Raw genomic sequence first — 14,473 nt, forward strand, 5'->3', positions numbered from 1 at the left:
GGTTCTGACCCGGGCTCCAGTGAGGGGCTGAATAGCCCCGTACCTAAGCAGGGCAGGCCGGGGCTCTGGGTCCGGTACCCCCGGGGACAGCTGCAGTGGTGCCCGCCTGGGGTGTTCTCACAGATCTGGTTGAAGTGACACTCATCCAACTCTTCCAGACACTCGTCCACATCTGGGGAGGCAGGGGTGTGGGCAGAGGTGGGGCCGAGCCTCTCCCCCTGCCCACAGCGGCCGAAGCGCACCTCTCCACCTCTGGGCCTCCTCCCTGACCCCTTCTCCCACTTCAGTGCCATGGGTAGAAGGTCAGTGTTTGCAGCCACCTGCCTCAATTAGGCCAGCTTTGGAGAGTAAAAAGGTTCTGGGGTCCGAAAAGAAAGCAGGGGCTTAAAAGGTGGGTTTTGGAGGCCGAGTCCCGGGTTTGGGCTGAGCTCTGCCACGTCTCTGGGTCCTTGAGCAGGGACTGTCCCTCTCCCATCCTTTGTTTTCTTATCTGTGAGGGGGTCAGGACGGGACCTTTCAGGAAAACCCTGCATCACGCACGGGAAGGCGGTCGGAGCCTGGTTCAGGGAAAGAGCTCACGAAAAACAAGGACGCGAGGGCGGGAGGAAAGCAGGAAGCAGAGGACAGCCGGGGTCACCTCCTCTTCTGAGTTCCAGGTCCCCCTGCCCTTTGCCCTTGTACGAGGTGGTCCTATCCTCAGAGCCCGAGGACCTGAGATCAGAAAGCTCTAGAATGCTGGGGCAGGAAGGTCACCCATCCAGGGCAGAATCTTAAAGGCTAACAGCATCCGATTCCTAGTGGCCGCTGGAGAAGCTGTGTTGAGAAGGATTCCGAGGCCATTTTTGGGGCCGGGAGGGGGCCTTGGGGAAGAGGCAGCAGACGCGGCACATTTGCCATCCCTGATCTGGCCAGCTACAGCTTTCTCCCCAGCCTCCCTGCTCCTCCTGCCAAGAGAGTTCTGCTTTCCCCAGAGGCCCAGAGGCCCAGTGGCACACTGTATGTCCTCTACTGAAGCCTGGGACCACTGGAGTCCGGACAGCCACCCATCCTGCCCCGTCACCTTCACAGCCGGCCCCGTGAGGGGCCACCCGGAAGCCAGGCCTGCAGTCGGGGAGGCAGTGGTAGGACCCAAAGAGGTTCACGCAGCGCTGTCCCTCCTGGCAAAGGTGGGCATCCCAGGCACACTCATCCACATCTGGGGGGCAAACGGGGGCGACGTGAACACACGTCCCCCAGGCCCACTCTGGCCCAGGAGCCCCTGGCGAGAAGGCCCCGCCCCTGCTGCTAGCTCCTTCCATCATCTCGCCCCTCCCCCAGAAACACAGAGCCCACCCCCAGGGACCCACGGGCCTGGATCTGGGGGTTCCCTGACATGGGGTTGCAGACAATGCCTCGTGAGCACATGGCTCAAAGTGCAGTGGAGACTTGGCAGGGCCAGGCCTCACTGGGGGGCGCAGAGGCACGCCGCTGGGGAGGGTCCTAGGGTCGGATTTGCTGTCCAGAAACCTTGTGATGGGGGCAAACAGAGCAAGTGGGGCAGATGGCTGTTCACCCACTTCCTAACCCAGTTGGTGGGCAGTGACCGTGGGGTGGTGGGAAAGGCCCCGAGGCCATGTCCAGGCTCAGCAGGTGCGCATGCCATGAACCCGGCGTGGCCCCATGTATGTCTCCGGGGCTCCCGAGCACCCCAGCACCCGAGCCCCTCCCATCTGCAGCCTGTGCAGCAGGAAATTCCCGATGGAAACAGGGTGTTGGCATCCCCAGGCTCGCAGCCAATGCTGTCAGGAACAGGCCACGTCCTGAGGCACGTGCCCCTGGCTGGGGTCGTGGCTCCAGAACGGAAAGCCCAGCGCATGCCCAGGCCGACTTCAAGGAGAGCTTCTGCCCCGGGGCCCACTCACCTCTGCAGTTCCTGTCATCCCTGGCCAGGGCAAAGCCCAGCGGACAGGAGCAGGAGAAGCGACCAGGTGCATTGTGGCAGGAGTGAGAACAGGGGGTGGGGCCCTCCGAACATTCGTCCCTGTCTGGGGGGAAGGATGGGGGACAGAGCTCTGGTGGTCCGCACCCACAGGACACAGCGTCCATCCCAGGCTGAGCGGCCTCCCTCGTCCACCCCAGGGGAGGGGGAAGGCACTCACCCACACAAAACTCTCCCTGGGCATCCAGCTCAAAGCCCTCCGGGCAGCCGACTTCATTCTCGTCTACAAGGCAAAGGGACAGGTCCTAAGGATGCCAGGGCACTGTGGCCAAGGTGCCCCAGGACAGACAGCAGCCCCGGCTGTAGCTCCCTCTTGCCAGCCTAGCCAGGTCGATGCTCCCCAGCCCTGAGCCCGGCTGACGCCCAGCCCATCTGGGAGTCCATTCCCACCCAGCGCAGGCCTGGTGGAGGCACTGGCTGCGGGGGGGCTCACAGCAGGCTGGCCAGACCAGAAGTCAGCACACACAGGAGAGATCATTACAGAAAAGCACAAAACGGGCCGTCCCTGCGTGCAAACACGCACTGCTGAGAATCCAGAGGAGTGGACCTGGCCCCTGGCTGTGGGTGGGGGAGGGGACCTGCAGAATGGGTATGTGATAGCATCTGATGGCAGCGGCAAGCACAGGGGTGGCGGCAAGCACAGGGGTGGCAGCAGACTGAGTCCCGCAGACAGACAGGAGCCCAGGAGCCCGTAGAGACGGCTGGGCCCCAACCGCACTGAAGTGCTGCTCAAAGTCCTGGAGGAGGAGGGGGAGGAAAGAGGAGGAGGGAGAGGGGGGAGGTAAGGAAGGGGGGATGGGGGGACGAGAGGGAAGAGGGGAGCCGTCTGAGAGCCCATCCCCAGCCCAGGCCTGCCGGAGGCACTGGCTGTGGGTCACGCCGCGGCAGAGGGGAGGCTCACAGCGGGCTGGCCAGACCATAAGCCGGCAGACTCAGGGGAAATCGTTACAGAAAAGCACAAAACGGGCCATCCCTGTGTGCAAACACGCACTGCTGAGAAGCCAGAGGAGCGGACCTGGCCCCTGGCTGTGGGTGGGGGAGGGGACCTGCAGAATGGGTAAGCGATAGCATCTGATGGCGGCAGGCACAGGGGCGGCAGAAGACTGAGGTCCGGAAGAGACAGCCGGGCCCCACCTGCACTGAAGTCCTCCTCAAAGTCCTGGAGGAGGAGGGAAGAGGAGGAGGAGGTGGGGGGAGAGGGAGGTTAGAGGGAGGAGGGAGAGGAGGGGGAGGAGGGAGCCGTCTGAGAGCCCATCCCCAGCCCAGGCCTGCCGGAGGCACTGGCTGTGCAGCGGCAGCGGGGAGGCTCAGAGCGGGCTGGCCAGACCAGAAGCCGGCAGATGCAGGGGAAATCCTTGCAGAAAAGTACAAAACAGGCCGTCCGTGCATGCACACGCGACTGCTGAGAATCCAGAGGAGTGGACGTGGCCCCTGGCTGTGGGTGGGGGAGGGGACGCACAGAACGGGTACGTGATAGCATCTGATGGCGGAGGCAGGCGGCAGGCTGCGAAAGTAATCGCTGGGTGTCAGTTAAGGGTGTCCGAGAAAACGCTGTACTCCTGGTACCTACAAGGCAGGCGACACAGTGTCCACTTTACAGGTGGGAACCCTGAGGGCCAGGGCACTGCCGCCGAGGTGCCACAGCTGGGAAATGGGTGTGGCTGGGTTTGAGCCAGGGTCTGCCTGACCCCAAAGCTGTGCCCTTACCACGGTCCCGTGCTCCATGCTACTAACAAGCCGGGACCGCAGATACCGGTACCAGGTGTAGCCTTAGCCTCCCCGGCTGGATATGAACCGCATCCGTACGTGGGCGGCCAGGCCTCCAGCAGTGGCTCCTGGCTGCCAGGGTGCGGCCTCTGCTGCAGGGGCCTTTGAGGACAGTGGCATATGGCTGGAGTCTGGAACAGCAGCCGGGGCGGGGTGGGGGCGGGCTTGGACCTTCACCATGGCGCCCAGGAAAAGGCTCTGGGGGGTTTGAACAGGAGTGGCCTGAAAAGCCACTGTTGGGCATATGGAAGCTTGGACGGGAGCAGGGACACGCGGGAGGTGCGTGGACAAGGAGGCGAGCTGTCCCAGTCCCGAGTTTCTGGCCCACCGTCAGTGGGTGCGGGAGGTGGGGCGTCCCCTTGGCTTTTGGCCAGGTGCATCTGGGGCCCCCGGTGGGGGTTTAGAGGGAGCAGTGGTGAGTGGAGGCCAAGGCTGGGGACCTCACCGGCTTGCAGGGCTGTGGTAAGCTGGAAGTGCAGGGCCTCGGCCTTGGGGTCGAAGGCCGAGCTGATAGCCGAGGCCCTCAAGTGCTGCACCAGCGGGGGCTGGAGGCCCTGGGCCGCCTTGTACTGGACACTGTGGTTACATCGCAGGAACGTGGGAAGGCCGTCCCGCAGGAAGTGCTGCGTGGAGCCCACAAACAGATGGCCTGGGCCAGTCTGCACATAGCTCTCCTCAAAGTCCTGGAGCAGGGAGGGGGGTGGGGAGGAGAAAGGGGCAGGGGGAGGGAGGAGGGGGTAGAGTAGGAGGAAGGGGGGAGGAGGAGGGGGAGGAAGGAGACAGATAAGGGTCAGATTTCAGCTCCCAAAGGGTAGGACCCTCAGCCCCCCATTCAAGGGGGGCCTTTCTCCTCCTCCTCCTCCAGCCGGGGGGCACCCTTGCGCAGATGACCTCCCCCCCGGCATTCTCGGGTATGAAATGGGGAAGACACTGGAGAGGCTGGGCGCACCAGGCTAAGTGCAGGCCAAGCCACACCCCCACTCCTCCTGGGGTGTCAGGAGGGGGTGCTGGGGGCGGCTCATCCTTCTCTCCCCCGCCTTCTCCCCCGCACACCCCCACCCCATCGGGCCGGCCCCCACCTGTACTTGAAGTTCCGCTTCAGCCAGGCTCTCGGGGATGCCGCCGCTGACCTCCACATCGAGGAGCAGGAGGCCGTCGGGATCCAGGCCCCAGGCCTCCTGGGTCATGGTGAGCAGCTCCCCTGCAAGGCATCCCGCCCAGCCCGGGGTCACCACGGGGAAGCCTCAGCCCCACCCAGCCGACCTGGGAGGAGGCCAGCCCGCCCCGCCCTCACCTGTGGCAAACTCCACATGTGACTTCTGCAGGAAGCTGCCGCCTGTCAGAGAGTGGCCGTTCAGGGCGTCCCCACTCTCTCCAGCCAGGGCCCAGTAGATGGGGGCGATGGTGACCACGAGGGCCCGCATTAGAGGACCTGCATGGGGCGGGCGTGGAGGCTGGGTCAGGGCTGGGTCCTCAGGGCCGCCACTCTCCTGCTCAAGATCCCTCTGTGGCTCCCTATTGCTCCGGGAGGGCTCAGCCCCTTCCCTCCCTGCCCAGGCCCTGCCATGGGATCACCTGAGTCAGTTGCTGGATTAGAACCTGGGAAGGGGCGAAGGCAAATACCCAGTTTGTGGAGACATAGGGAGAACAAGCAGAATAGGGTGTGCACAGACGGGCAGCTGACTTGTCGATGCTCAGTTCAGTTCAAGGAATCCTAAGGGTGACTGGGTCACCGCCGAGCCTGGGACACAGGGGCCGGACCGGGCTGGAAATCAGGTCTCCTAACTTACAGATGCCTTCCAGAAGAGCCTGGGAGAGGACGGCCATGGACTTTGTAAACAGGGCCAAGAAGTTGCTCTGGACATGGATTCCTTGACCTTCACGTGATGCCCAGGCCTCCTCACAGGGCAGGGGGCCCCTCAGTCTGGGGATGCAGAAACCCCACTCGCTTGGGGTCAGGGAGGGTGAAGCTTCTCTGTGGAGCCCCAGAGGAGTGGTCTGGAGGACCCAGGCTCGTGGCCAGCAGAGCCTGTTTCCAGCACATGGAGGCTGGCCCACCTGGCGTAGGGCCAGCTGCTTCTCCAAGGGCAGCTGGAAGTAGCAGCCCCATCTGGGCAGCCTCTCACTTCACTCGCTCTCTGCTGCCAGCCAGCCTGGAGTGACCCCCGGCCAGAGCTCCCTGACCCCACGCTGTTCACACAGGCCTGCGGTCAAGGGCAGCTCTGGAGGAGCCGCTTGGGCAAAGACCCGGTCTGCAATGCCCTCTCCCTGCTCTGGACCCTCAGGGTGCCCTGCGAAGGGTGAGGCAGCAGGGTCTGCAACATCACTCCAGAACATTCCATCTGCTAGGGCACAGTAGGATGAATCTGTTTGAGAGTGGACATTCCCCGGTGCTCTGGGCCTTTGAGCTAATTTTATTGGCTTCATTTCTCCCTTTCTGCCCCCTCTAGGGGGCATACCGCTTCATGCTTCTTTTTCTTTTCTTTTTTTTTTTTTTAAGATTATTTATTTATTTATTTGACAGACAGCGATCACAAGTAGGCAGAGAGGCAGGCAGAGAGAGAGGAGGAAGCAGGCTCCCTGCCGAGCAGAGAGCCTGATTCGGGGCTCGATCCCAGGATGCTAGCTAGGATCATGACCTGAGCCAAAGGCAGTGGCTTCAACCCACTGATCCACCCAGGCACCCCATCCTTTTTCTATCGGCTCTTAACAGTGAATGGGTGGAGGGTTCTCACTTGGCCATCAGAGATCTCAAAAATTGTTATCTGACTGCATTCATGTTTCCTGGTGATTTCACACTGTCTCGGTCTGATTCTTATTTTGTTCTGTTGGGAGGTACTTGGGGGGGGCGGGTAGGAAGTGGCCTGTACCTAAATCCACTTTGGCTTGGACTCGGGTCTTAGGGGTAGGCCGGTTTCCTCCAGCCATCAGGCCCTGAGCCGGCCTCAGGACGCAGGCGCAGGTGCGGCTCTGCCCCCCACTTACCCACACTCGCAGGGACGTGGCTGATGCTGCTGTGGATGGTGGTGGCCCCGGAGCCTGCCTCCTTCCGCATGCTGGTGTTGAGAATGGCTCTGCTAAATTCCTGGCCATTGATCACCCCGGACATGCTGCCGCGGCTCCCGCGGGGCTCCCCTGGGAGGAGGTGGAGCACAGGGACATTATCGGAGGAAGCCCGTACTGTTACCTGCTTCAGAGAGGAGGAACGGAGGCTCAGCACGTGCGAGTGACTTGCCCCAAGCGACAGAGCTTGTGAGTGATGGACTCACTGCCCAGGAGATCCTGGCTCTGAGAGAGGAGAGGCGGGGAGGCTTTTGAGAGGCGCCCTGCCCTGGGATGGTACTGGCTTCTAATTCTGGCTCTGCTGTCACCTTCCTGAAAATCTCGACAAGTCAGGCCTCCGAGACACCCTTGAGTTGGGTTATCTATACAGTGAGGAGGTAGGACCACAGATGTGCCAAAGACCTGTTGGGTTCTAAAATGCCAGGAGCTTGTGATGGAGGAGCTGGCAGCCTCCTCTGGGCCGGGGCATCAAGCCAAGGCCTGAATGCTGCCACCTGAACATCCGTCATCCCATCCGTGGCCCTGGCTCCAGCCGCCCCGCAGCTGGATTTCCAACAGCAGCGGGGCGGTCTGCAAGCAGGTGCTCTCTCCAGCACTCATCAGAGGCTGCTTCCTCTGGCTAATGGGCCAGCTGTCTCCTCGGCACAGATGGCATTCGGGGGGGGGCGTGGGGGCGCATGAGACAGAGGCTAGTCTGCCTCTTTGCTTGCTGGCTCTCTGGGGAAATTAACAACTAATTGCCCATGATCTGTCGAAAAATAACATAAAACACTCGACTGCCAGGATCCTAAATGGGCAAATCAGGGGGCCGTTTCACTTTGGATTCCAGGAAGCAGTGCCGTTTTCCTGCAGCCTGGAGCTGGGGTTTGAGGCGATCTGATGCCCATCTGGGATGTCTCTTGTCCATATCCGCAGCTCTGGGGTTTATAGGAGAGACAGCGGAACAGGCCGCGGACTGTCCCTGGGCTCTTAATAAGGGCAAGAGGAAGAAGTCAGATGCAGAGAAGAAGGCAGTAGCATGGCCTGGCATCCTTCAAAGCGGACAAGAGGCCGGAGGCTGGGGATGACGAGTCACCATCAACTTTCTCAGATATGGGGGGACTTGGCAGCCCCAGGCTGATGGGGAACAGGGAAGAGAAGACAGTGTTGGTGGTGAGGGAACCTCCCTGAACACCTTTTACCTCGCCACGCCCCATGGGAAGGACTTATCCCATAGACATACTCAGGAGAGCATACAAAGATGCCCACCACAGTGTGCTTTTGGGAGGGAAAACTGGAAAACAAAACAGAACCCTAAAATGTTGCTTATTTAACAAAGCCAACAGCAATTAAGTTAGGAAAGCATCCCTTTGGGATAAGAAACCACTGAGAAGATGTAGGCCAGGCTTACTGTCAAGGAATATTGTCCAAACAGGTAGGTTGTAGGACAACCTATAAATTTGACCTCATTTATAAGAAGGATAAAGCACATCTCTTTATGTTTGGGGAAAAATGTGTAAAGAGATTTACCCCCAAGTAATGGTCAGAGATCGCTCTCTCTGGTCATTGAAGGAGGTGAGAACGTTGATAATTCATTTCTTCTTTGTAGATTTGTTTCTAACTTATCTGGCCTTTCTATAATTAGCATATGGGAGACTTTCAACACGGCTGTTTCCATTTAGAAAGTGAGGCTGTTCTGAATGAAATTATGTGCCCTGAAAAAGATGGGTGGGAATCCTAATCCCCAGACCTGAGGCTGTGGCCTTATTTGAAGACAGGGTCTATGCAGAGGGGACTGAGTTAACATAAGGTCATTGGGGTAGGCCCTAACTAATTTAATAACTGGAGTCCTTACGTGAAGGGGAAATCTAGAGGCAGGCATGTCTCTGGGGGGACATGCCGTGGGAACTTGCAGGTAGAGATTTGGAGGATGGGGCAATGATTTTATAAGCCAAGGAACACCGGAGTTTGCCAGCAAACCGTTAGAAGCTGGGGTCAGGGCGTGGGACAGACTCTTCATCACGGATCTCAGAGGGGACCGACCCTATTTCTCCTTGATCTTAGATTTCTGGCCTCCAGAACTGAGCACTGGAAGTACTCCAGGCTGCGGTACTTTGCTTTGGCAACCCTGGGAGATCCATCCAGAAACCACATGCAGGGCTCTGTGGTCTGGGGTCGGGGCTTCCGAACAGGAGAGGAGAGGACGGGGACCCAACTCTGAAGGTGTCCTGCAGAGACATGGAGAAGTAACCTGATGGGGGGCGCGGTGACAGATGAGTGACGGCTGCCGTGGCTGCGGACAGAAATGTGTAGGGAGTATTTGCTACAGAAACATAGAAATACATTCAGAAGGAATATTCGGAGACTTTCCATAGTGCAGTCTGAAGTCATCTCGCTGTGGTTTCTCAGGACAGTCCTTTTCCCGGTTTTGAAGTCTGGCCTGAGCTGAGGCATTGGGAGCTGATCGGGGCGGCCCGAGGTGGCCAGTGTCTCTAATGCCAGAATCAAGCAGCATCCACCACCGCCCCCCTATCGTGGCCGAATTCAGACTTTACACATCGACCCCCAAAGGGGGCACCCTGGACATCTTGGTCTCATTCTGCCTACTTCACAGGATTGTGGAACATCCCACAAAGAGGACCCATGTCTGTGCCCGGTGAGCACGAATGGCCAGGGTTCCCATCCAGTATGAAGGGCCAGCCCTTGGGCTCTTGGAGCCTCAGTTTCCCCAGCTGTAAAGGGCAGGGTAAGGAAGATGACCTGTCAGTCCCTGCCAGCTGGTTCCTCCCAAGTTTGTGACTTTAAGCAAAGAGAAGATTCGGGTAGCTGGCAGGGCGGGGGGTGGGGGGGCATGTCCAACATAAACAACACACACAACCCCACTGACCAAGAGATCCTGCCTCTGTCCCCTGCAGTCTGAGCGGGGACACCCCGTACCTCTGACGGCCAGGACCGCCCGGGCCGTGGCGGAACCCAGGAGGTTGTGAGCGACACACTCGTAGGCGCCCGCGTCCTGGGCCTCCACGCGCTGCAGCCACAGGCTCCCGTCGGGCAGGGTCCGGAGCCGCCGGCTGGCCTGCAAGGGCTGGCCCGCTCGCAGCCACTCCACCGTGGGCACCGGCTCTCCCGAGGCCTGGCACTGCAGGGCCACATCCTCCCCGGCTCTCGCGGTCACGTCTTGGGGCTCCACCCGGAACACCGGGGCACCTGTGGGAGGCACGGGGCAGCTTCAGGGAACGTTTTTGTCATTTGTGTGTGTTTCGGAGGTAGAAAGGGGATAACAGAACCACACGTGATCATCACATCATCGGACAGCATCTCCTTCGAGACACTGTTTCCCCGAGCAGGACCGCGCTGCTCAGAGCTGCTTGCTTGCTTCCTTTCTCAGCCCACAACAGATCCTTAGTGCCTTTCCGGGCCATGACATCCTCGTTTCTAGCACCTATTTGGTGGTCCACTGTTTGGGTCTCTTACAGGGGTGTTTCCAACGTGGTGCCTCTACTTGGTGCCAGAGGGGAGACGGGAGGGAGAGAGGGCCCCGTCCCCTGCTGTGGGAGAGTCTCACCAAGTGCCTGCCTGACCCTCGGTCTCCTCATCTGAGAGATGGGAATCCCTGTCCACTCGCTCCCACAGACCCTCCAGCTGCAAGGGAAAGGCAGCACATGCCCAGCGCTGGCAAGGGCGGGGTAAGGCGAACGCATACACTCCGAGGGCACGGGAGCAAGCAGGCACAGCCCCGCGGAGAAGGACCGGCCGAGGCTTAGAACAGCAACAGTCTGCTCTCTTACAGCTCTGGAGGCCAGGAGTCCCAAACCAGCTGTTTCACGGGGTAATGTCTGCTTCCTCCAGAGGCTGCAGGGCAGAACCTGCTTCTTGCCTCGTCCCGCTTCTGGTGGCTTCTAGCGTTCCCTGGCTTGACTGAGGCTGTGCCCTCCAGTCTTCTCTTCGTCCTCATTCTCCACCTCTTATTCCCCGCATCTAAGGAATATACGCCCCTCTCTTACAAAAGCACTCATGATTGCATTTAGGGCCCACCAAGACAATCCCAGATCACTTCCTTAACTTAATCATGTCTGCAAAGATCCTTTTCCCAAGTAAGATCACATTCACAGGTCCTGGGGACGAGGACACAGTCATATCATTGGGAACCTACCACATCCAGGATCAGATCAGCCTACCACATCCAGGATCTCCTGAAGTGGAACGCATGCCTGCTGTGTGTCCCAGCCTCTCTTGGGTCCACACCCTGACAGAAACGTGGATGTGTGTCCACCAGAGGTGTGTGTTGGAATGCAGAAGCAATGCTGTCTAGGTCGCGGTCTAGAAGTGCCTAGAAGTGCCGGGCAACAGGCAAACCATGGCACTGAGGATGGAGGAAGGCCTTCCACGAGCGATCTCACACACAGTGTCGTGCCCAGGAAGCCCAGCACAAGAGCACATACGATAGGGTTTCATTGAAACAAATGTCAGAAAAAAGCAGGAGCAAGATGCTGGCCATTGCTGTATGAAAAGTCCAGCAAGTCTGCTCCCACAAAAACCAAATGTAAAACTTAACAAAACTAGCCAAACCAACTATTTCAGGACTCTAGACGTCCAGGAAACGATCATTTACCCGTGAGAAGCTTCTAGAACTTGGGGCGAGAATGGCTGCTCCCATCTCCCACCCCCACTCCACTGTGGTCATTCTAGTGGTTTTGCTGGAGCTGGGCTGGCTGCAAAACCCCCAGATCTTGCTATCCCAAGGGACTGGCTTGATTGGCAGGCGAGGAGGCAGGTATATTCTGAGAGACCAGGGTGTTGTCAGGGGACGGGAGAGGGGCAGAACTGGCAGGAAGCAGATGGGACCTGGCACCTCTGCTGGTCTAAGGAAACCAGGGGACCAGCTGGAAGCTTAATGAGAAGAGCCTGGAAATGAAGGAGCCCTGGAAAGGCCAGAGCAGCTCTCCGCACATCCCTGGCTTCCGCAGACCATGCGCACCTGTGCAGGGATCTGGGGGTGGCTGGGGGTGGACAGGAAGAGTCAAAGCCAAGGCCACTCCAAAACTGCCTAAACTCTGAGTCACTCCACGGCCACACGCAGATGCATCAATGGGGGGTGGAGCCTCAGTTTCTTCGCCCTTAATATTCAGCAAGTCGGACCGTGATGTGTCCCGTGCAGAATTTCCTCGGGTTTATCCTGTCTGAGTTTTGCTCAGCTTGTTGAATCTGTAGGCGTATGCCTTTAGTGCAATTTTGTGGAATTTCAGCTCTCATTTCTTTGAATACTTCTCTCTCTTTTCTCCTTTCCCTCGGGGACTCTGACGTCACCCTGTCAGATCTCAACCTTCCGCACATTTCTGCCTGCTCTGCTCCTTGTTTATTTCAAGTCTGTTTCCTCTCTGTTGTTCAGACTAAGTAAATTCTAGTGTTACATCTTCAAAACCACCAGTTTTTTCCTCTGTCCTCTCCATGCAGCGTTTACACCTGCCCACTGAGGTTTTCCTTTTATTATCAATGAAGTCCTACAACTTCCCTTTGGTTCTTCATAGCTCCTGTCCTGCTGTTGTGTTTCAAGCACATTTCTAATTGCTCAGCCAGGCGTTCTTAACGACACTCGTTTTAAGATCTGTGTCAGAGTATTCCAACGTGTGTCGCTGTCTGTGGACCCGCTCTTCTCGTTCAGGTTGAGAGTTTCCTCGTTATTGAGAAGACGAGAGAGTTTCAGCTGCATCCTGAAAATCCAAGCACGACAAGCCTCTGGTTCTTATTTCCTAGCAGGCTTCCTCTGCTGCTGCCAAGGGAAAGGAGGTGCTGCCTCATTGCTGGCAAGTGAGGGCAGACATCCAGCCTCCCTAGCTGGCCTCCGGGGGCACCCCAGAACATGAGGGGTGCTCCAGTACTCCCGGGTGAGCCTGGGAGCTCAGGGTTCCCAATTCTCTCCGCTGACGTCACTCTGGCTAGGGTGGGGGAACACCCGTTATTGCCCCTCACTTGGCCTCACCTGACGCCATCCCTCCCCCCCCAGGAGGGATACAGGGGTGCTCGGAACAGGGGGCAAGCCTGGAAGTGTAGGTTCCCCACCCACCTGGTCTTCGCTGATGGGGCTTGGGGCGGGCCTGTGGTTCTTTTCATGGTGTTTGGCTAGACAAGGGTGGTCATTATCGGAAAGCTTCCCATCTTGATATGCTGTTCCTTTCCTGGCCCTTCCCCAAGAGAGGCAGGCTTTTGTGGGGACTCTCTCTGTGCGCGTGTGTGAGGGCTCCTTGGAAGTCGCAGGTGGCTGGCTTCTCAGGCCCGGGACACAGGAGGCAAAAAGAGAAAGGAGGGAATCCACCGCCATGTCACTCCACAGGTCCCAAGATCCTTACTCAATCCTTCTTTTCTCTCTCAGAGTCAATGTTTGTCTTCTCTGTGAAGTCCGAGATGTTCAGCCGTACGCAGCAGGGCGAAAAGGGAGGAGCGTATCTACAATGCCATCTTGTCTGGAACCAGAGCCTCCCACCGGGTCCCCTGCAGTCCATGACAGAAACTCCCAACAAGCCACAAGGAAAATAAAACTTCCTCCACCTGATAAAAAGCCCCTGCAGAACCCCACGGCTGTCATCATACCCAGTGGTGGAAGACTGAGTGCTCCGTGTCTACAGCTGGGAAAAAGTGAGGCTGTCTGCTCTCTCCACTTCTCCTCACCCTTGCATGGAGGGTCTGACAGTACAACGCGGCCATACAAAGAAACGAAAAGTATCCAGAGTGGCAAGGGAGACGTAAAACTGTCTCCACTCCTAGGTGATGTGTAGAAAATCCTATGTGTAGAGGTTCCTAAGGAATCTGGCAAAAATGACCAGAGCTCATTAACGAATTTAGCAAGGTTTCTAAGATCGAGATACAAAAATTAATTGATTTTTGTATATTAGTGATGCAAAATCCAAAAATCAAACCAGTAATAATTCCATCCACAGGAGCATCAAAAATAATAAAATACTTAGTAATCAAGGTAACTAAAGAGGGTTAAGACTTGAGAACTATAAAACATCCTTGGGGAAACGAAGATCTAAATAAATGGTACAGAGCAATTGGATATCCATATGCCAGAAAAAAAAAAAAGAAGAGAAAGAGAAAGGAATTTAGACCCTTATTTCACACAAAAACTAACTCCAAGTGGATCACAGACTTCCATGTAAAAACAAAAACTATCAACCTTATAGGAGAGAAGGTGACCTTAGGCTAGACAAAGTTTTTTTTTTTTTTTTTAATTCAATACCAAGCACACAGTCTGTAAAATACAAAATTGATACATTTGGACTTTGTCAAATTTTAAGGCTTTTGCTCTTCCAAGGCATGGATAGGAAAATGCCAAGACAAGCCACAGAATGGAGGGAAATATCTGTAAATCAGGAATCTGATAAAGGACTTGTATCCAGAAGACATAAAGAACTCTCAGAACTCATTCATAAGACAAACAACCCAATTGTGAAATGAGCAAAACATCTGAAAAACACTTACCCAGAGAAGGCCAATGAATGGGACACACACACACACACACACACGATCAATATCTTTAGTTATTAGATATTGATCTAATATCTAATATCTTTAGTTATTAGATATTGATCGTGTGTGTGTGTGTGTGTGTGTGTGTGTGTGTGTGTGTGTGTGTTGCACCCACTGGGATTTCTGAACAGAAAAGAGAGACAACAAAAAAGTTGGCAA

At 57.0% G+C, this 14,473-nt stretch overlaps 1 protein-coding gene across 2 annotated transcripts in view; it reads right to left on the bottom strand.

Moving 5' to 3' along the window:
• HMCN2 (hemicentin 2) overlaps window positions 1-14,473 on the bottom strand; it is a 144,508-nt gene that overhangs the window by 4,341 nt on the left and 125,694 nt on the right. For both annotated transcript variants that reach the window (XM_032308268.1, XM_032308266.1), the window contains 9 exons: window positions 9,725-9,994; window positions 6,731-6,880; window positions 5,040-5,177; window positions 4,825-4,946; window positions 4,191-4,428; window positions 2,139-2,201; window positions 1,902-2,024; window positions 1,061-1,195; window positions 44-172 (listed from right to left, as the gene is read on the bottom strand). In XM_032308268.1, coding sequence (XP_032164159.1) covers window positions 44-172; window positions 1,061-1,195; window positions 1,902-2,024; window positions 2,139-2,201; window positions 4,191-4,428; window positions 4,825-4,946; window positions 5,040-5,177; window positions 6,731-6,880; window positions 9,725-9,994 — 1,368 coding nt within the window. The remainder of the gene's footprint in view (window positions 1-43; window positions 173-1,060; window positions 1,196-1,901; window positions 2,025-2,138; window positions 2,202-4,190; window positions 4,429-4,824; window positions 4,947-5,039; window positions 5,178-6,730; window positions 6,881-9,724; window positions 9,995-14,473) is intronic.

The sequence above is a fragment of the Mustela erminea genome, chromosome 12 (assembly GCF_009829155.1).
Source record: "Mustela erminea isolate mMusErm1 chromosome 12, mMusErm1.Pri, whole genome shotgun sequence".
Classification (NCBI taxonomy): Eukaryota; Metazoa; Chordata; class Mammalia; order Carnivora; family Mustelidae; genus Mustela; species Mustela erminea.